The sequence below is a fragment of the Oncorhynchus mykiss genome, chromosome 16 (assembly GCF_013265735.2).
Source record: "Oncorhynchus mykiss isolate Arlee chromosome 16, USDA_OmykA_1.1, whole genome shotgun sequence".
In the NCBI taxonomy this organism is placed as follows: domain Eukaryota; kingdom Metazoa; phylum Chordata; class Actinopteri; order Salmoniformes; family Salmonidae; genus Oncorhynchus; species Oncorhynchus mykiss.
Window position 1 is genome coordinate 41,953,048 of NC_048580.1, and position 21,582 is coordinate 41,974,629.

Sequence of the window (21,582 nt, forward strand, 5' to 3'; positions counted from 1 at the left end):
TTACAAATTTAAAACATATGTCCGTCCCATTGGATTTGAGGCATATAATATACAGAAATGTACATATTTTTTTGCTACGAAATAAGCAAAGTCTTTGGGTGACAGCGAGAGAAAACAAGCATGTACGCTTGCTATTGCTATAGCTCCGGACGCCGAGGGACAGCTTCAAGGCTGGTGTCGAGATGAGTGTGGGCCGCAAGCAATGTTGGGATGAGTGGAATATTGGGACGGACACAGAAAGGTCGATTTCTTAGGAGGAATGGGAGGGGGGAAATGAGGAAGAAGATGAAGAAGAGGTCGGAGCTGAATTTGAGGAAGATGGCGTCAAAAATGGAGATGGAGTGTTGAAGAAGATTGGTGTCAAGTTCAAACAGCGAGCCGTGCGCCAGACCGAGTTCTGGAGGTGAAATGGAAGTGAATGAGGGCGAGTTAAGTGAAGTGGAAGGTGTGATGAAGAGCTCGGAGCCCGAGCATGATAAAGAAGTATCGGGTCCAGTAGGAAGGATTTTTCTTTGCGATAGTGGATCCTTGCCTTTTGGCGTATCCATTTTTGGTGGGAAATTAGTTGGGTGCAGTTGAATCAGTGAAGGCAACCTGTAGTAGACTTGTGATATTTGTTTGTGTTTCTTCTGACCAGAGGGAGTGGGCTCTCCGTGTCACGCAACTTGGGTCAATATATGTTATCTCGCTTTGCTCTTAGGAACATGGCACCATTGAAATTAGTGTTTTCTGGGGTAGCGTTAAGTGTGGAGGTGGAGCAATTGAAGTCGAAGATTTCCTGGTGTTTGTGACGACCGCCGTATTTGGTGCGACGCAGTTCCGGTGGTGAAACAGGAGTCGCTGTCAGTCCTTTTGAGTTTTGAGTCTTTACTCGACAAAGTCATCTTAGGATATCAGTTATCCTGTTAGGGCTTTTGTGTTAAATCCACTGCGCTGTTTCAGGTGCACCATTTAAAGTCGTAACAGCAGTATGTAGGAGGACATTTTCAAGATGTGGGAATTGTGCAGAAGTACACGGGACAGAGGATTGTGTAGTTTCGTTGGATAAAGTTGTGTGTCAACTGTAGGGGTGGGGAAGTGTCCGTCTGGTGCGAGAGACAGGTGGAGGTGGCCAGAGTCAGAGTAGTGCAGGTGCGGTATGCTGAGGCAGTGAAGAAAGTAGAGGAGGATGGTTCAAGGGTCCTGAGAGGATGCCTGTGATTAGTGGATCTGTGCCAGCATAGAGGGATAGGTCAACGAGTGATATGTGCTTCAGTAAGGTTGGCTTTTTAGCTATGGTTATCAACTGTACCGCATAAATTGAATGTAAATCAGAGAAAATAGATGTTGTGGTGCAGAGAAGCATTTGGGTATACGATATTTGACTTCAGAAGTGTTACAGGGTGTGTTGAGTTGTGATGTCCTGTCCTCTCAGGCCGGTGTCGTGGTCAAAGTAGTGGAATGGGGTAGTGTTTTTTTTTTACGAGTGTAGCCTTAGTAGAAGGAACCATGAGCTATGGCAATCAGGGGACAAATAACAACAACGGATTAGCGACGTTTTCGTCTTTTGTATGATGAGGATGATTATTATATTATTATTTTAGTTTTTTATTCGGTTCATTACCAGTACAGTTGGTGGCGGCGTGCACTATTGAAGAATTGTTGCTACGTGATGATGTTGCTACGTTGAGACTCAAATCGATTGACACGTAGCTACAATTAGTAAACAAGGAAGAAAATTAAAAGTAGAGACAAATAAAATACAAGAAATAAAGCTATCTAGGTATGTATTTTCTTCGTTATAACGTTTAATTATGTATTAGTTAGTATTTGAGTTTAAATTCAAGCTAGCTAGAATAACATTAAATTAACGACGTAGCTGGACAATTCCATGGTAACGTTAACGGACTTAGATTTTTAACTTAAAAAATTACTAATAAAAACCATTGGTTTCAAAGTTTAACAAACCATACAACTTTATGCACGAAGACTACTTTTAACAATTTCCTCCGAACATTTGACAAAAACACATTTACAAGAAGAACTGTGCAGATACAAAGTTTGGTTACATAATCAAACTGGCAGAGATTGGCAACATAATTACGGTACATTTTTTTTCCTGTAAATATTTGTATTGTTATTATTTATTCAGGGCTGCTAACTTTTGAAGAAAGCTTGTGTTGAGATTTGCTATATGAATTGAATTTCCCATGGCACAACTCCTAGATTGGGAGTCTGGGGGTTCTCCCCCAGGAAAATTGAATTTTTTTAAAGCTAATTTCCTGCAATTATATTTATTTTGACATGACTTAGGCCTATGACCAGAGTGGCTATTAAAAACCACAGGTCAGGTGTATTCAGGATGCTTTGAACATTTGACAACTTTGTTACTTTGAGATTTTGGGGGGATGAAATTGAAAGTCTAATTTAAAAATAATAATTTTGAAGTGGTTTGACACTATTAAGACAGTAATATCATTTGATGGAGAGACTGGCAAATGGGAGAAACAGTGGGAAGCTTGGAAGCAGGGATTGATTCCTGTTGTGGAAAGTTGTATGGGGCACATGCTGGGGAGTTTTACCACTACTCAAAGGCTCTGCTCAGGAAATACTAATATTAATGCTTGATGGCAGTGGGTAACCAAATCATATATTTCAGTTTCCTTCTCCATATATTGTTTTCAAGGTAAGGACACAAACATTTTGTAATCTGGGTAAACCCTGCATGCAATTCAGGAGTGTTGGCCACCCTTGATCTATGTTTCCCAAGCTGAGTGTTTGAAAATGTTCTTGTTCTAACAATTCATTTCTCAATCACCCAACCTTCAAGGATAATCTAATGAATATTCAGGTAGTTTTTTAAAATCGTATTTTTAAATTTTTTTATTATATAAAAAAAAAAAAAATGTTTACCCCCATTTCTCCCCAATTTTGTGGTATCCAATTGTTGTTAGTAATTACTATCTTGTCTCATCGCTACAACTCCCGTACGGGCTCGGGAGAGACGAAGGTCCGAAAGCCATGCGTCCTCCGAAACACAACCCAACCAAGCCGCACTGCTCCTTAACCCAGCGCGCCTCCAACCTGGAAGCCAGCCGCACCAATGTGTCGGAGGAAACACCGTGTACCTGGCGACCTTGGTTAGCGCGCACTGCGCCCGGCCCGCCACAGGAGTCGCTGGTGCGCGATGAGACAAGGAAATCCATACCGGCCAAACCCTCCCTAACCCAGACGACGCTAGGCCAATTGTGCGTCGCCCCACGGACCTCCCGGTCGCGGCCGGCTGCGACAGAGCCTGGGCGTGAACCCAGAGTCTCTGGTGGCACAGCTAGTGCTGCGATGCAGTGATATTCAGGTAGTTTATGCAAACTAGTTGAAGATCCTTGCCATCATCTTACTCTACATAGACAAAATATGATGTGAATCCCCCTACCATCTCTGCCTAGCATGTGCACAAATACTAAAATGTTCAACATTTATATTTTAGGCCTGGACCGTTCAAAAATATCCATAAAGGGCTGCAAAAATACATAGCCTGATATAATTAATTTTCAAAGACAATTAGGCATATCAGATTTCAAATATGTGATTACACTGGAAAAATAATGAAGAAGTGGAATGATAAAACCCGTGTGTGGAATAACAGTAGTGTTTTGCTAACAAGCACACTAATTACCCTATATTTTAGCCCATTGTTAAGCAGAAGAATTGTACCACTGATCAGACTAAATAAAGTAAATAGATAATAAAAACTAATGAAAACAAGATTACATAAATCTGCCCTTAACACCTAACCAAATTATTTTTCTATTTATTGTCCCCCTTCTAGAATCAAATTTACACTTTTGGGTTCACAATCTGTTTGACTAAAATATTTTCATAGTTCAGATCCCTCTACCAAACTTCCCTGCTAAAACATACTGTAGGTCTGTCTGCTGCCTTTTCGTTGTCACAGCCTAAAAGAAAATGCAAGTGTGGATTAAATCGATTTTAGTACATGCTGTCAAAAGGCTGCATTCTGCAATATGGACGGGAGTAACAGCAACCTAATTGTGTTGACAACATAAAACAGCGCTACTGTGCTGCTCTATTTCCAGTTTTATAAAGTCACCCGATACCGTTCTCTCTCTCTCTCTCCATTCAGCGCCACTCTACTAATGTTGAGGGACGTTTCTTTAAAACGCGCACCCAATCCCCCTGATCCCTTACATAACTAGACCAATCATATGCTTCATTGTGCAACGGTTAACAGTGCTGTGGTAAACCAGGACAATGGTAACACCGCTCACAATGTTAAATTGCAGGCGCAGATGCTACGATTTCAAAACGATTTGGAGCACAGTTGAAACGTATTCAATGGACTAATTAAGAAAATAAATGCAGTACTTTTCAATGCGTGAGATATGAGGTGTGGCGTGATGTGGGAGAGTTGGCTGCTCTGTTTACTGTGCAAATTGTTCAATGTAGTCATTGTGCATATGGTTTGGTAAACTTTTTGAAATCAATTGTGTTTGTTTGGCATTAAAAAAAATCGGAGTTTCAGTGTAATTCCCTTACTATGGAATTGCCCGGCTACAGCACGGATAGCTACAGTCAAGAATCATTGGTAACGTCAGCTACATCAATCTATGTCATTTCCACCATCAACACAATAACTTTGACTTGTTTTTAGATCTGTCTCAGATCTCAGAATCCTGCCTCAATATGAACATATTTCACCACAGCATCAGATTTCATGCTCTCTTCAAGTTCTCCCAAATGTAAGCAGACCTAAATCAAGTTTCCAATGCAAATAATACTGCTCTGTTTGTAAGTTACTGACATGGTTAACTCAATGTTGTTTCCCCCAGTTCCCACTCTACCCAGTTACACCTGAAGAATGTCTACTCCAGCTTGGCAGTGTGCATGTTCGTGGCTGCAGCAGGCTCCTATGTCCATGTTGTCACACGGCTCTTTCAGGTAAACAGTAAGCACACCACCCCATAATAATAGACAAACATTGGCTAACAGAGAGTAACTAACAGATAGATGTTAGTCAATGGTGAAGCGATATCTAATCAAAAATACTACTGGCTTTATCATATTCCTTTAGGGTGGTTTGCTGTCACTTCTGTGTTCCCTGGGCATGATGGTTTGGTTGTCCATGACGCCACACAACTCGGAGACAGAGAAGAATAGACTGGCTATCCTTGCAGGGTTTGCTTTCTTCACAGGTAAACTCAGGGCTCTAGACAGCAATCTTTGACTATTCTTGACTGTAATATCTCAGTATAATTAGAACAAAAACTCAATATTGATTGAAGAACACTATGGCCAATATGCCTAGTCAGTCAAATTGACTTTTTCTTTCTCACCAGGTGTTGGTCTTGGACCGGCAATGGATTTTGTCATTAACATTAACCCAAGGTGCTATTGAATATTGTTGGAAATCATTTCTTAAGTCTGTTTGTTTTTCAATTGAAGAGTCAAGAGAACGTGTCTTTGCCTATCTGGTCTCTCTAGCGTCATTGTGACAGCCTTCCTCGGAACCTCCATCATCTTCATCTGCTTCACTCTCAGTGCTCTGTACGCCAAGCGTAGGAGCTACCTCTACCTGGGAGGTACAAAGATGTTCTACACTATTCAGTAGCCTAGTTAACTCACTTAACATAAACCCTTTTGCTCTTCAGGAGCATAAGTCATTCACCTATTTCACAGAATTTATGTCAATTTAGTCAAGATATATACAGTTCATTCGGGAAAGTATTCAGACACCTTTTTCCACATTTTGTTACGTTAGTGTTATTCTAAAATTGATTGAATTTCCCTCAGTAATCTACACACAATAATGACAAAAGAAAACAGGTTTTTAGAAATGTTGAAAAAAACAAACAAAAAACAGAAACACCTTATTTACATAACTATTCAGACCCTTTGCTATGAGACTCAAAATTGAGCTCTGGTTCATCCTGTTTCCATTGATCATCCTTGATGTTTCTACAACTTGATTGGAGTCCACCTGTGGTAAATTAAATTGATTGGACATGATTTGGAAAGGCACACACACCTGTCTAAGGTCCATTTGACAGTGCTTGTCAGAGAAAAAAAACAAGCCATGAGGTCGAAGGAATTGTCCGTAGAGCTCCGAGACAGGATAATGTCAAAGCACAGATCTGGGGAAGGGTACCAAAAAATGTCTGCAGCATTGAAGGTCCCCAAGAACACAGTGGCCTCCATCATTCTTAAATGGAAGAAGTTTGGAATCACCAAGACTCTTCCTAGAGCTAGCCGCCCAGCCAAACTGAGCAATTGGGGGAGAAGGAACTTGGTCAGGGAGGTAACCAAGAACCTGATGGTCACTCTGACAGAGCTTCAGAGTTCCTCTGTGGAGATGGGAGAACCTTCCAGAAGGACAACCATCTCTGCAGCACTCCAGCAATCAGGCCTTAATGGTAGAGTGGCCAGACGGAAGCCACTCCTCAGTGAAAGGTACATGACAGCCCACTTGGAGTTTGCCAAAAGGCACCTAAAGGACTCTCAGACCATGATACACAAGATTCTCAGGTCTGACGAAACCAAGATTGAACTCTTTGGCCTGAATGCCAAGTGTCACGTCTGAAGGAAACCTGGCACCATCCTTATGGTATAAGTATGGTGGTGACAGCATCATGCTTTGGGGATGTTTTTCAGCGGCACGGACTGGGAGACTAGTCAGGATTAAGGTAAAGATAAACGGAGCAAAGTGCAGAGAGGTCCTTGATGAAAACCTGCTCCAGAGCACTCAGGATGTCAGACTGGGGCAAAGGTTTACCTTCCAACAGGACGACCCTAAGCACACAGCCAAAATAAGGCAGGTATGGCTTCGGGACAAGTCTCTGAATGTGCTTGAGTGGCCCAGCCAGAGCCCGGACTTGAACCTGATCGAAAATCTCTGGAGAGACCTGAAAATAGCTATGCTGCGAGGCTCCCCATCCAACGTGATAGAGCTTGAGGAGAAATGGGATAAACTCCCCAAATACAGGGGTTCTAAGCTTGTCGTATCATACCAAAGAAGACTTGAGGCTGTAATTGGTGCCAAAGGTGCTGCAACAAAGTATTGAGTAAAGGGTCTTAATACTTATGTAAATGTGATATTTAAGTTTTTAAAATAAATTTGCTAAAATGTTTAAACCTGTTTTTGCTTTGAAATTATGGGGTATTTTGTGTCGTTTGATGAGGGGGGGAAAAACAATTTAATAAATTTTAGAATAAGGCTGTAACGTAACAAAATGTGTAAACATTCAAGGGGTCTGAATACTTTCAGAATGCACTGTACATACACTGTATATACATATTTTTTTACCATGCGATTTACTACTTTGATTTGATGTGATGTGTTCTTTGTTGTCTTCTCAGGGACTCTGATGTCTGGATTGTCCATCTTGTTCCTTGTGTCTGTGTTGAACATGTTCTTTGGATCAGCAATACTCTTCAAGGTAGCCTAAATATTTATAGATCTATCTCTCTCGGGACTTGGATGTGAAGTGATTCCACTCATACATTGGAAGTGTGTAGTATAATTGTGAGGTCTCAGCAAGGTGACCCAGGTGTAACATAGCTCTTCTCTTCACTAACAGGCTCACATGTACATGGGGCTGGTCATTATGTGTGGCTTTGTTCTGTTCGACACTCAGCTCATCATTGAGAAAGCCGAGAACGGAGACAAGGACTACGTCTGGTGAGTCTTTTCAACATTTCACCAAATAATCAGTCGTAGTAAAGCTTTTTACTTTGCTGATGTATTAGAATGGGAAAATAATATATAAAGTAATTGCAATGAAGTAAATGTTTTTCTGTCTTTTGAAAGGCATTGCGTGGACCTGTTCCTCGACTTTGTGGCCATTTTCAGAAAACTCATGATTCTTCTTGCCATGAATGAGAAGGTAATTTTTGTATTTTTTTTTTTTTTACAGACAAAATATGAATCTATCATATAATTGACTTTTCCCTCATGTAAGCACATTTCACAATATGCAAATTGTGATATTTTATATTTTCAGGACAAGAAGAAAGAAAAGAAGTAGATGGAAGAAATCCAATTGAAGTTTCAAATAAAAAATGATCTGTGAGAAGGAACAGAACCAGCAACAAAGCCTCTGGTCTGCAATGCTATTGGTGCTTTTACTATTTGTCAATCTTTGTTAACTTATGGTATATTGTTTATTTGCTTTGTTTTGAGCTTGCAAAAGGAGGTTACGATAAAAGGCTGTATTTTAAGCTACTGCTGCAGTGATGATGCTTGTCCTGTAGGGAGAGTGGTTGTTCTATGAAGGCCTACGTTCGTTCGCAGAACTGTGAATTCTTTTTGCCAAGATTTTTCAGCTGACTGTTTTGAGCTTTTGGAGATGAATCATTGTTGTATTTTAAGTCATAATATTTTGGTTCGTTGTCAGTGCTATTCCCCGCATTCGTTTTTGTTTTAATTTATAGAAAGTTATGTGACTGACATGACCTGTGATAGTCTTGAGCACCACTCCTTAAGAGCTTTCTCTATTATTGTCTCCTGCTCCACATATGTATGCTACCTTGAAGAATAACCTTATAAACAATCTCTTGGTACCGTTTTGGTAATTCAGATGATCTTTTCATGAAGATTTAGTGCACTTTATGGTCAGACTGGTGAGCTTTTGCGGCACAAAAAGGACTGGTCAAGGCTGTAGAATAGATGAACCAACTGCCGATGCATTCTCTCGCAAGATTTGTGCCAAATTGTATTTTCTTTCACGTTTTGATCATCTGTATACTGTGAAAAACACATTTCATAAGTGTAATTATGATAATCTAATTTGATACATTTTATTTAAATACATTTAAAAATACTTAACTAAATGCCTGTTTTTCATTGCAGTACATGCACGCAAACATGCTGATACACATTTCAATTGCAAAGTATATGGTGCAATTTTCTTGTATTTATTTGTGCTTCAGTGAGAACACAAGAAATAATCATAAAAACATTTTTTAAAGTATGTTGACATCTTGGCTGTTCAAGATTGACATCCAGCGTTAAAACAAGAATCTATTTTAGCCAGGTGACTGCATTTACACAATATTACAAAAAAATGGACAATTACCCAAATTATGTGGAGTTGATTTAACATGAAAATAAATAATACAAATACATATTAATTGGACAATAATGTAGCCACATCTCTTTTTCACAATATTATTGCTGGCGTCTATTACCTTCAAAGAATGGTGAGCTAAACTAAAAACATATTCTGACAAGCTTTCTTGGCAGTTACAGAGACATAATCTGAACAACACCATCAACAAATCATTTTATACTTCAAAATTGTAATGTATTTATTCAATAGCGAAAAATCACAAACATTAACATTCATTTTTTTTAAGAGCTCAAGATAACGGAATAAGTACATTGTCTGAACTGAGAAGGACATATTGGTAAGTACTTGCATGGTCAGGGTGTTCAGCGCTCTGTAGTCTATAATAAATATAGTAAGATCTTTTGGTGAGGGTCAGCGTAAGATTGAACAAGGCATATTCAATTTCAACAAAGACTGAGAATGTTTGATATTGTCATCTTGTCCGGATATTTCATAATCCTAAAATGATTTAAGTAACTATTTTGGTTAGCGGAGTGTGTTCTTTCCAATTACCTCCCGTCATAAAACAGTGATATTCTGAATAGTCTATATCCTTTGGGTTGTAGTTATCCTGAGGAGAGGTTTTTCTTTCCAGTTAACCTTGCAACATAGCTGGTGAGAAAGCATACATGTAAGTCCTAAGGGGACCATCTTATCACAGTCCTTATCCATATTCTTCTAAAGGTGGCCAGTGCCACTTGTACCCTTTTCACAATACTGAGCCAAACCAAGCTGGGTCGAACCAAGTTGTATCCGGCTGGCTTGGTTACGCATCCACCATAGAAGCTGAAACCATTCTGGAAAGGACAATGTGAAAAGGAAATAGTCGAGCCAGTCCAATGTGATTCGGGTTGACACGATAGTGTGAAAAGGGTATATCTTAGCACAGTCCATATCCCATGTTCTATTAAGGTGCGTCAGTCAGCACCGCAGTAAGATCTGCAAAGCACCTGTCTCTCTGCCTCCCCCTGTCATCCCTGGCTACCACAGGAAGAGAGGCTGTCGTAGAGCGAGTCACTGAGTGACTCAGGGGTCTCTAGGACCTGGGGTCGGCTGGGGGAGAGGGCTTCCTCAGGCCTCTCCCTCACCAGCTCTAGGCCTGTCTCCCGGCCAAGGCCCATCTCTGGGGCACTGGGCGTACTGCGGATCTTCCCACGTCGGCTCAACCCTGTCTGGGCCGGCACCGGCAGACTGCTGGGGTCCATGTTACGAGAGACAGAGGGACCACAGGCCTTCTATAAGGAGGAGGCGGAAGAGGAGTGGAGAGAGGAGAGAGAGAGGAGGGGGGAGAGAAGGAGGGAGGGAAGAGAGAGATAGTCATTTGTAAAAAGTTCACAAATGTCACAAATCCACAATTCATTTTTAATAATCCTATTCTAAATTATTCATGAGCACATCATTGTAAAGAATTCACATATTTCAAATTGAAAATAGTTAGTCTGACATTATTGTCATGTTTTCAACTCACCCCTCTGAATGGGGATCCATAGGGGGCAGTCTCCACCTCTTCCTCCATGGCCAGGTACACCTCAGTGGGCCCTGCAGCGGACTTCAGGTTGGGGAATGTCCAGGTCTTTGAGTGGGGGGACAGCATGTGAGCTCCATAGGCTTCTTTGTCTGCAAAGGTTACAAAATACATTTGAGTCTTAAATGAAACAGGGCATACATAAAGCACATGGTTATTGTATAAAACTCATTAACATTTTTCCTATACCAAATCATCAGATTGCTATACCCTTATGATGATATGTTTGTTTTTGAGTATTGAATATTTAATATAGTGTATTGTGATATATTTCATATTACATACAGTGATAATGTATTTGATATTATGAATTGTGATGTATATTTCTCACTACTGTACCTTCATGAATGACCCCAGCTGTCTGTCTGTTCATGCCTTTCCCCTCCAGTACAGACCCGTACAGTACCGGGGTGGTCATCTCTCTGTGAGGTTGATAGCACTGCTCCAGGGATGAGGGTTCTCTGTCCAGGGTCCTAGCCCTCCTTCCTACCCTCCCTGGGGAACCAGAGGAGCCATGCTCAGCTCCAGCCCCCCTCATCTTAGACAGGCTTCTTCCTGCTGCCCCACTACTGTAGTCAGGCAGAGGGAACGTTCCAATGCCACTGTCTAGTGTGTAAGTGGAGGCTCCTGAAGCTAGTAGGAGAGGGGAGAAGGTAGAGAGAGAGAGGAGAGGAATTGTACTTGTTACATTTTGATAAATGTCCATGTTGTCATTTTCAGTTAATAGCTCCTACAGTTGAAGTCGGTAGTTTACATACACCTTAGCCAAATACATTTAAACTCAATTTTCCACAACTCCTGACATTTAATTATAGTAAAAAATTCCCTGTCTTAGGATCACCACTTTATTTTAAGAATGTTAAATGTCAGAATAATAGTAGAGAGAATTATTTATTTCAGCTTTTAATTCTTTCATCACATTCCCAGTGGGTCAGAAGTTTACATACACTCAATTAGTATTTGGTAGCATTGCCTTTAAATTGTTTAACTTGGGTCAAACGTTTCAGGTAGCCTTCCACAAGCTTTCCACAATAAGTTGGGTGTATTTTGGCCCATTCCTCCTGACAAAGCTGATGTAACAGTCAGGTTTGTAGGCCTCCCTGCTCGCACACACCTTTTCAGTTCTGCCCACACATTTTCTATGGGATTGAGGTCAGGGTTTTGTGATGGCCACTCCAATACCTTGACTTTGTTGTCCTTAAGCCATTTTGACACAACTTTGGAAGTATGCTTGGGGTCATTGTCCATTTGGAAGACCCATTTGCGACTAAGCTTTAACTTCCTGACTGATGTCTTGAGATGTTGCTTCAATATATCAACAATTTTCCTACCTCATGATGCCATCTAGTTTGTGAAGTGCACCAGTCCCTCCTGCAGCAAAGCACCCCCACAACATGATGCTGCCACCCCCGTGCTTCACGGTTGGGGTGGTGTTCTTCGGCTTGCAAGCCTCCCCCTTTATCCTCCAAACATAACGATGGACATTATGGCCAAACAGAGCTATTTTTGTTTCATCAGACCAGAGGACATTTCTACACAAAGTACGATCTTTGTCCCCATGTGCAGTTGCAAACCGTAGTCTGGCTTTTTTATGGCGGTTTTGGAGCAGTGGCTTCTTCCTTGCTGAGCGGCCTTTCAGGTTATGTCGATATAGGACTTGTTTTACTGTGGATATAGATACTTTTGCACCTGTTTCCTCCAGCATCTTCACAAGGTCCTTTGCTGATGTTCTGGGATTGATTTGCACTTTTCGCTCTAAAGTATGTTCATCTCTAGGAGACAGAACGTGTCTCCTTCCTGAGCGGTATGACGGCTGCGTGGTCCCATGGTGTTAATACTTGCGTACTATTGTTTGTACAGATGAACGTGGTACCTTCAGGAGTTTGGAAATTGGAGGCCTACAATTTTTTTTCTAAGCTCTTGGTTGATTTCTTTTGATTTTCCTTTGAGGTCAAGCAAAGAGGCATTGAGTTTGAAGGTAGGCCTTGAAATACATCCACAGGTACACCTCCAATTTACTCAAATGATGTCAATTAGCCTATCAGAAGCTTCTAAAGCCATGTCATCATTTTCTGGAATTTTCCAAGCTGTTTAAAGGCACAGTCAACTTAGTGTATGTAAACTTCTGAACCACTTCTGAACCACTAGAATTGTCTGTAAACAATTGTTGGAAAAATGACTTGTGTCACGCACAAAGTAAATGTCCTAACCGATTTGCCAAAACTATAGTTTGTTAACAAGAAATTTGTGGAGTGGTTTGAAAAACTTAAATTTTTTTTTACATTTAACTCCTTTTTCTCCCCAATTTCTTGTCTCATCGCTACAACTCCCGTACGGGCTCGGGAGAGACGAAGGTTGAAAGTCATGCGTCCTCCGATACACAACCCAACCAAGCCGCAATGCTTCTTAACACAGCGCCATCCAACACGGAAGACAGCCGCACCTGGCACTGCGCCCGGTCCGCCACAGGAGTCGCTGGTGCGCGATGAGACAAGGATTTCCCTACCGGCCAAACCCTCCCTAACCCGGACGACGCTAGGCCAATTGTGCATCGCCCCAAGGTCCTTCCTGTCGCGGCCGGTTACGACAGAGCCAGGGTCTCTAGTGGCACAGCTGGCGCTGCAGTACAGCGCCCTTAACCACTGCGCCACCCGGGAGGCCCGAAAAATTTGTTTTAATGACTCCAACCAAAGTGTATGTAAACTTCCGACTTCAACTGTATGTACCAAAGGCAATTATGAAATGTAAAATATTCTCTGTTTTGATTATGTAAAGTGTAAGGATGAACTAAATACAAGCAAGACTGGATCCCTCCATCAACAAGGATTGTGAGCAGACCATTTTCCTACCTGCAAAGGGCGGGTAGTGAACTAGGTCCGCTAAATTCTCATCTGAGGGGACGTTGCTTATCAGATGTTCTGAACCCTGAGTAAAGAAAAAACAGAAACAGAGTTAATTAAGTGAAATAACAGCCAAAAAAACATACATAGTACACACAACAATAATCACATAATAACATAAGCCACACATAATAAAGTAACAAATACAACCTTGAGCAACAATGAATGGGGTTCACAGGATCAAGATCAGTTTTTTGAGCATTAGCGTGACCTATGCAAGAATGAGTTGTTAATAGTTTCCTTGTTGTTGGAGACATCAATACCAAATTCAGTGTGGTTCATCTTAGGGACGACCATGATAGAGATGCCAAGTTTCAAGTTGATAGGCAACTGTGGAGTGGATTAACAGTGGTTTAAATGGACATGTAAAGTCAGATCTTTGATTGGTCAACTTTTGACTAATCCTTTTAGCTTTTCTCAAACTAAGTTCAAGTGGAACTGACAGCATTTTAGCAACATTAAATCAGATTAAAATCTGTTCATATACACCCCCAGGAAGAATGACACCTTTAAAAAAACATGTTTTGTAATTTTCACATTTTCATAAATTCATAGAATGTTTGGGAATGAGGTAGAGTAAGGTATTTGTGAAAATTCTGTAGAGTGGGAAAGTGGCCGTGTCGCTTGGACAATTAATAGACACTGCAGTAAATAAAACCGAATAAAAACATCTGTCGTCCTGGACAGGAGTCTATGCAGACCGGTGCGTTATAGCCAATCAGAGCTACAGTAAGCCTTTATGCAAATAAGCCATTTTCAACAGCGCAGCTTTAGATCATTAGAACACATTCTTCAAAAGCCAAAAAATACACCTGAATGGATTTCTGAAAATATGTACAGTAAATACCAAGATAGTCCTCTTACATTTGGGAATTTTACAGTCCTATTGATCAAACAACCATGAAAAGGTAGGCTCTCTCCCTCAGTTATGCACATCAACAACAACAATATCCACAACTAATGCTAGCCAGAGTGAGATGATCTTAAAATAAACAAGGGAATATTAGATAAACCCTCTCAAATGTTTTTCAGCTAGTTGGCCGTCAAAATTGCACTGATAAACGATGGAGAATAGTAGCCTACTCTTCCTTCTGCAGATTGCCTGCCAATGCATGCTTGTCCCAACTAATGATGTACACTGCTCAAAAAAATAAAGGGAACACTAAAATAACACATCCTAGATCTGAATGAATTAAATATTCTTATTAAATACTTTTTTCTTTACATAGTTGAATGTGCTGACAACAAAATCAAACAAAAATTATCAATGGAAATCAAATTTATCAACCGATGGAGGTCTGGATTTGGAGTCACACTCAAAATTAAAAGTGGAAAACCACACTACAGGCTGATCCAACTTTGATGTAATGTCCTTAAAACAACTCAAAATGAGGCTCAGTAGTGTGTGTGGCCTCCATGTGCCTGTATGACCTCCCTACAATGCCTGGGCATGATCCTGATGAGGTGGCGAATGGTCTCCTGAGGGATCTCCTCCCAAACCTGGACTAAAGCATCCGCCAACTCCTAGACAGTCTGTGGTGCAACGTGGCGTTGGTGGATGGAGTGAGACATGATGTCCCAGATGTGCTCAATTGGATTCAGGTCTGGGGAACGGGCAGGCCAGTCCATAGCATCAATGCCTTCCTCTTGCAGGAACTGCTGACACACTCCAGCCACATGAGGTCTAGCATTGTCTTGCATTAGGAGGATCCCAGGGCCAACCGCACCAGCATATGGTCTCACAAGGGGTCTGAGGATCTCATCTCGGTACCTAATGGCAGTCAGGCTACCTCTGGCGAGCACATGGAGGGCTGTGCGGCCCCCCAAAGAAATGCCACCCCACACCATGACTCACCCACCGCCAAACCGGTCATGCTAGAGGATGTTGCAGGCAGCAGAACGTTCTCCACGGCGTCTCCAGACTCGGTCACGTGCTCAGTGTGAACCTGCTTTCATCTGTGAAGAGCACAGGGCGCCAGTGGCGAATTTGCCAATCTTGGTGTTCTCTGGCAAATGCCAAACGTCCTGCACGGTGTTGGGATGTAAGCACAACCCCCACCTGTGGACATCGGGCCGTCATACCACCCTCATGGAGTCTGTTTCTGACCGTTTGAGCAGACACATGCACATTTGTGGCATGCTGGAGGTCATTTTGCAGGGCTCTGGCAGTGCTCCTCCTTGCACAAAGGCGGAGGTAGCGGTCCTGCTGCTGGGTTGTTGCCCTCCTACGGCCTCCTCCACGTCTCCTGATGTACTGGCCTGTCTCCTGGTAGCGCCTCCATGCTCTGGACACTACGCTGACAGACACAGTAAACCTTCTTGCCACAGCTCGCATTGATGTGCCATCCTGGATGAGCTGCACTACCTGAGCCACTTGTGTGGGTTGTAGACTCCGTCTCATGCTACCACTAGAGTGAAAGCACCGCCAGCATTCAAAAGTGACCAAAACATCAGTCAGGAAGCATAGGAACTGAGAAGTGGTCTGTGGTCCCCACCTGCAGAACCACTCCTTTATTGGGGGTGTCTTGCTAATTGCCTATAATTTCCACCTGTTGTCTATTCCATTTGCACAACAGCATGTGAAATTTATTGTCAATCAGTGTTGCTTCCTAAGTGGACAGTGTGATTGACTTGGAGTTACATTGTGTTGTTTAAGTGTTCCCTTTATTTTTTTGAGCAGTGTATATAAACCCTGGATTGCGAATGCTATGTATTGGCCATTGAGAGGCTTTGAAACTACCTGTCGGCCATATTGGCACTCTCCAGTAGGCACAGTCATCCATAGGAATTCAACAGTATTTAAATTACACTGAACAAAAATGTAAACACAACATGTAAGGTGCTGGTCCCATGTTTCATTAGCTGAAATAAATGAGGAGAATGTATGTCTTTCAGCCACCCATGGCTGAACCCCTGCCCAGTCATGTGAAATCCATAGATTAGGGCCTAATGATTTTATTTAAATTGACTGATTTCCTTATATGAACTGTAACTCAGCAAAATCTTTGAAATTGTTGCATGTTGCGTTTCTATTTTTGTTCAGTATGAATGTTCCAAGGACAAAATTACACGTATTTAAGTATTTTTGTTGTTGTAGTGGGGACAGTAAAATTAGTCATCTCAATGAATTATTACTTTAAGGATTTTAAAAAAATATATAAAAACATATGTTTGTATGTTTAGCTCACATAATAATTTAAAAGTATGCACTAAGGTGTCTGTAATAGAATACAGGTGGCAAAAACAAATGTAGACATTAATAAATGCATTTCTATATCTTCCAAAATACCTTTGAAGGAAAGGAGGCACAGTGGCTTTAACACAAAACCCCCTACTGGTCATCTAGTGTATGGTTCACTCATTAATCCAGTGTTGAATTGCTAAATTGTAATTATTTCGCCACTATGGCCTATTTATTGCCTTACCTCCCTAATCTTCTACATTTGCACACACTGTATATTGACTTTTCTATTGTGTTATTGACTGTACGTTTGTTTATTCCATGTGTAACTCTTGTTTGTGTCGCACTGCTTTTCTTTATCTTAGCCAGGTCACAGTTGTAAATGAGAACTTGTTCTCAACTAGCCTACCTGGTTAAATAAAGGCGAAATAAAATGTCAAAAATAATAAAAAATTAGAACCAATAATTTACATGAACCCTAGATTGCAGATGCTATTTATTGGCCATTGAGAGTCTTCGAAACCACCGGTCGGCCATATTGGCACTCCCTAGTAGGATCAGTCCTCCACGGGAATGAATGGAATTACACAATTTAATTTTTGTTGTTGTGGGGACAGTAACATTCATACTCTCTAAAAAAATGCTTTCAGGAAAATGTTTATTATTATTATTTATTTTTTATGTTTAGCTCACATAGTATAATTTAAAAGTATGCATTACGGTGTCTAATAGACTGAATGTGTCAAAAACGGATGTCGACATTAATAAATGCATTTCTATAGCTTCCAAAATATATTTTTTACATTTCAGGACTGCCAAGATTTCTATACAGCACCCCTGTCAGTCATCCAGGGTTTATACACATCATTGGTCCCAAACCACATTTTGACAACTGAATGGGAACTTGCCTGCCTGCCTGCCCATTTGATCGACAACTAAGGGTGCATTTGTAAATTGCCTCGTGTGTCAGAGTGCGCTCTGGGTTGTTCGTAAACTCAGAGCGTTGTCAGATTGTCTGTTCGTAAATTCAGAGAGTTTTGCTGGACACTGGACGCTCTGGCCAAGGAGTAGGGTTGATCCGAGCTTTCCTCACAACGGCAGTCAAGCACCCAAGCTAACTGGCTAAAGCTGGCTAGCTTGCTAGTTACTTCCAGAAACAAATTAGAGAACACTTCACTGACCATTTCACTCACCCTAGCAGAGTTGGTTAAGCTGTTCATGTTATCTGGAGGATTAGTGACTAACTGTGCTGCTGGCAACAATTAAATCACTTTTTTTTCTGATGTTTACTGACACCTATGGAAGCCAATTCCCACCACCATTTCTTAATGCCAATACTATCTAAAAATGCCAAAATACTAAGTCAAAATTTCGACATACTATCTCTAAATTTCGACATGCTAGGTCAGAATTTCAAGATACTAAGTCCAAATTTTGAGACACTAACTTGGATTTAGAAAATAGTAGAACATAGGATATGTTTCTTCATTTGTAGCATTACGTGGCAATTTCCATCTATCCACGTTGCAGAGATCAGTACAGCAGGGCCACCGGCTGTGGCGAGCTGGAATTTTCCAACACTTTTGATTCAGTTTAATAAAAAAATATTGACACAAAAGCGTTGAAAAGAGGGAAAAGTACTATTGTTTAGACTGATTTGCCTCATGACTTGTCAACTTGTGCACAATTAATCTGTGCTTCAGTCTGATCAACTGTATGTTACTGATAACAACCACAGTTGCAGGTAGCCTAGAGACGCCTATGCACGCTGATCCCCTCTGACCAAGGGAAAAGAAGAGGTAACGTCATTTACTTCTAGCCTAAGCTATGTAATGCATTTATAGTCTAAGCTATGTAATGTATTTATAGCCATTTGTGTTAAGAGAAAATGTGAATGTGATCAAATTTGGTTTGCATTCAAACTTCAGGTGGCTAGGCTACCTAGACCTTATCAATTCAAAATTATTGACTGGAATTAATCAACACAATAGTGATGACATTTTTATTTATTTTATTTAACCTTTATTTAACTAGGGAAGTCAGTTAAGAACAAATTCTCATTTACAATGACGACCTACCCAGATGACGCTGGGCCAACTGTGCGCCGCCCTATGGGACTCCCAATCACGGCCGGTTGTGATACAGCCTGGAATCGAACCAGGATCTGTAGTGACGCCTCTAACACTGAGATGCAGTGCCTTAGACCACTGTGCGAGTAACTTTTTAATTACAGATGCAAAGGCCTACACGATGCAACCCTGCAGAAAGCAAACTCAGCCCTCTTAGTTCTATTATCCAATCACAGCTGTTGTCGATAACTATTATTATTTTTTAATCTTGTCCCAGATAAAACCGTTTTACAGCTGATTTATTACTTTGTTATTCCCTCCAACTTGGGTCCGAAGTTTTACCTGGTTAGGTTAGGAGAGGTTTGAGGACCACTGGGCTAAGGGAACCCCAGAGGTTTCACAATTTTTTTTGTTGCCCAGAACTTGTTCACCTGATTCAGAGTGCGCTCTTCACAGACAAATCCCAATTTCAACTGTACCGGGCAGATGTCAGACAGCATGTATGGCGTTTTGTGGGCGAGCGGTGTGCTGATGTCAACGTTGTGAACAGAGTGCCCCATGGTGGCGGTGGCGTTATATGGGCAGGCATAAGCTACGGACCACAAACACAATTCCATTTTATCGATGGCAATTTGAATGCCCTGAGATACCGTGACGAGATCCTAAGGCCCATTCAGCACGATAATAATGGCGCAAGGATCTGTACACAATTCCTGGAAGCTGAAAATGCCACAGACATGTCACCACCCATTGAGCTAGAGCTGAGCGATATATCAAATTAATTCAAATGTATGTTTTTTTTTGCGCAATATTCCAATTGCCTGTATCGCAAGAATGTAGGTTTTGTGTCCGCTTTTTCTCATGTTGTATTTTTGGTCTTGTCTCCTTCGCTCCTCTTTGTGCACCTTCCTATTTACACCAGAGATGTCGATATAATGACGAGATTCACGTCTCCGCTCTAACAATGGGAGTCATTGTCCCAAATGCGGGAAGGCTGTGACAAGCTGTCTCACCCTGATCTTTTTCACCTGTCTTGTGCTTGTCTCCACCTCCCACCAGGTGTCTCCAATTTTCCCCATTATCCTCTGTGCATTTATACCTGCGTGTTCTGTTTGTCTGTTGCCAGTTCATCTTGTCTTGCCAAGTTTTACCAGCGCTTTTTGCAGTTTTCCAGTCTTTGAAGTTTCTGTTTTCTAGTCCTCCCCGTTCTGATTATTCTGCCTGCCCTGACCCTGAGCCTGCCGTCCTGTACCTGTCGGACTCTGATCTGTTTGCAAACCTCTTTTTGTCCTTGACCTGCCCTTTGCCTGCTCCCCGTGTTATAATAAATTATCTGAGAACTGAATCATCTACCTCCTGTGTCTGTATCTGGGTCATATCCTGAGTCGTGAGAGTACGAACTGGCCATGACTTACCCAGCAGAATCCTACCAGCCCCGCAACGCTGTCTGTCTACAAGGAGCCACCATTGGAAGACACGGAATGCCATGACCAGGGTTTCAACTCAGTGCTGGAGCAATTCCGCGGGTTATCTACTAAGCAGCAAGCCACTACAGTAACCCCCCGCTACCAGTGGTGCTACTCCCCAATCTAGCCCGGCTTCCAGAGAACCCTGCTTACCTCCTCCGCAGCGCTACGTTGGAGATCCAGGATCCTGCCTGGCGTTTCTCTCCCAGTGTTCTCTCATCTTTGAGCTGGAGCCCTCTTCGTTTCCCTCAGATCGCTCGAGAATAGCATACTTGATGACGCTGATGTCTGGGAGGGCTCTCGCCTGGGCTACGGCAGTGTGGGAGCAACAATCCACCATTTGCCTCAGTCTGGAGGAGTTTGTGGCAGAGGTTAGAAAGGTGTTCGATTCTCTGTTGTCCGGGAGAGAGGCTGCTCGTAAGCATCTGCGCCAAGACTCCCATAGTGTGGCAGACTATGCAGTAGGTTTTCGCACTTTGGCCGTTGAGAATGCCTGGAACCCGTAAGCTCTTTTCGACACGTTCCTGAATGGATTATCAGAGGTAGTCAAAGACGAGCTCGCAGCCCGGGAGCTTCCCATGGACCCTTGACTCTCTCATAGCCTTGACTGCAATAGTCTGCTCCCTGTCACACTCGCCCGTCCAAGGTGCACCTCCGAGGAATCCCGGAAGTACCCGGGAGAATCCGATGTCACCCGAGTTCCCACGGGAATCACCGAGGGCTATCGACTCGCTTCCTCCGGAGCCCATGCAACTTGGCAGGGCCAGATTTTCTCCTGCTGAACACTTACGCAGACTGAGCACCGAGAGCTGTCTGTATTGTGGAACTGCAGGACATTACATATCTACCTGTCCATTAAAAGACCAGGGTCATCAAGCAGGTATGAGTATGCTGGTTAGCCGTAGAGGAAGTTTCCCTTCTTCCATTACTCGCACCCCTCTCCATGCTATTCTGTTGTGGGGTGACCAGTCCAAATGTCTCCGGGTGCTCATTGACTCTGGGGCCGACGAGAGCTTTTTGTTAAATCAGAAAAATGTGAATTCCATCTCCTTCCTAGGGTACGTCATTGCTGCTGGAAATATTCAGCTGGACTCTGACAAGGTGAGAGAGGTGATGGATTGGCCTCAACTCACATCCAGAGTACAACTGCAACATTTCCTGTGGTTTGTTCATTTCTACCGCCGCTTCATCCGGGGTTACAGCACCCTGGCTTCCCCCCTCTCAGCACTCACCTCTCCCAAAGTTCCATTCACGTGGTCTCCAGCAGCTGACTGGGCGTTCTCGAACCTCAAGCATTGGTTTATTACAGCTCCCATTTTAACCCATCCGGACCCGTC

At 42.2% G+C, this 21,582-nt stretch overlaps 2 protein-coding genes across 4 annotated transcripts in view; one reads left to right on the forward strand and one right to left on the reverse strand.

Annotated features, from left to right (window-relative positions):
* The first annotated feature begins 156 nt into the window (after positions 1-156).
* Positions 157-8,814, forward strand: LOC110492021 (probable Bax inhibitor 1). Of its 2 annotated transcripts, XM_021565975.2 has the most exons (10): positions 157-1,762; positions 4,652-4,739; positions 4,830-4,938; positions 5,072-5,192; positions 5,337-5,385; positions 5,482-5,579; positions 7,354-7,433; positions 7,575-7,675; positions 7,805-7,880; positions 7,998-8,559. In XM_021565975.2, exons 2-10 carry the CDS (start codon positions 4,684-4,686, stop codon positions 8,019-8,021), a joined length of 714 nt encoding a protein of 237 aa, XP_021421650.1. In that variant the 5' UTR covers positions 157-1,762; positions 4,652-4,683; the 3' UTR covers positions 8,022-8,559. The 2 variants fall into 2 exon arrangements, 1 of the variants encoding a protein (XP_021421650.1); XR_002468936.2 differs by lacking the exons at positions 157-1,762; positions 5,337-5,385 and having other exon boundaries at positions 5,443-5,579; positions 7,998-8,814.
* Positions 8,815-8,891: 77 nt separating this feature from the next.
* Positions 8,892-21,582, reverse strand: part of LOC110492019 (nck-associated protein 5-like) — a 52,062-nt gene continuing 39,371 nt past the window's right edge. For both annotated transcript variants that reach the window (XM_021565973.2, XM_021565972.2), the window contains exons 10-13: positions 13,479-13,554; positions 10,969-11,262; positions 10,573-10,721; positions 8,892-10,339 (exon numbers count right to left, since the gene is read on the reverse strand). In XM_021565973.2, the coding sequence (XP_021421648.2) occupies positions 10,076-10,339; positions 10,573-10,721; positions 10,969-11,262; positions 13,479-13,554 (783 nt within the window). In that variant the 3' untranslated portion in view covers positions 8,892-10,075. The remainder of the gene's footprint in view (positions 10,340-10,572; positions 10,722-10,968; positions 11,263-13,478; positions 13,555-21,582) is intronic.

Coding starts and splice junctions, on each gene's coding strand:
- LOC110492021 (XM_021565975.2), top strand. CDS start 4,684: ATGAACATATTTCACCACAGCATCAGATTTCATGCTCTCTTCAAGTTC. Junction 5,580..7,353: donor GAGCTACCTCTACCTGGGAG/GTACAAAGATGT, acceptor TTGTCTTCTCAG/GGACTCTGATGTCTGGATTG. Junction 7,434..7,574: donor GATCAGCAATACTCTTCAAG/GTAGCCTAAATA, acceptor CTTCACTAACAG/GCTCACATGTACATGGGGCT.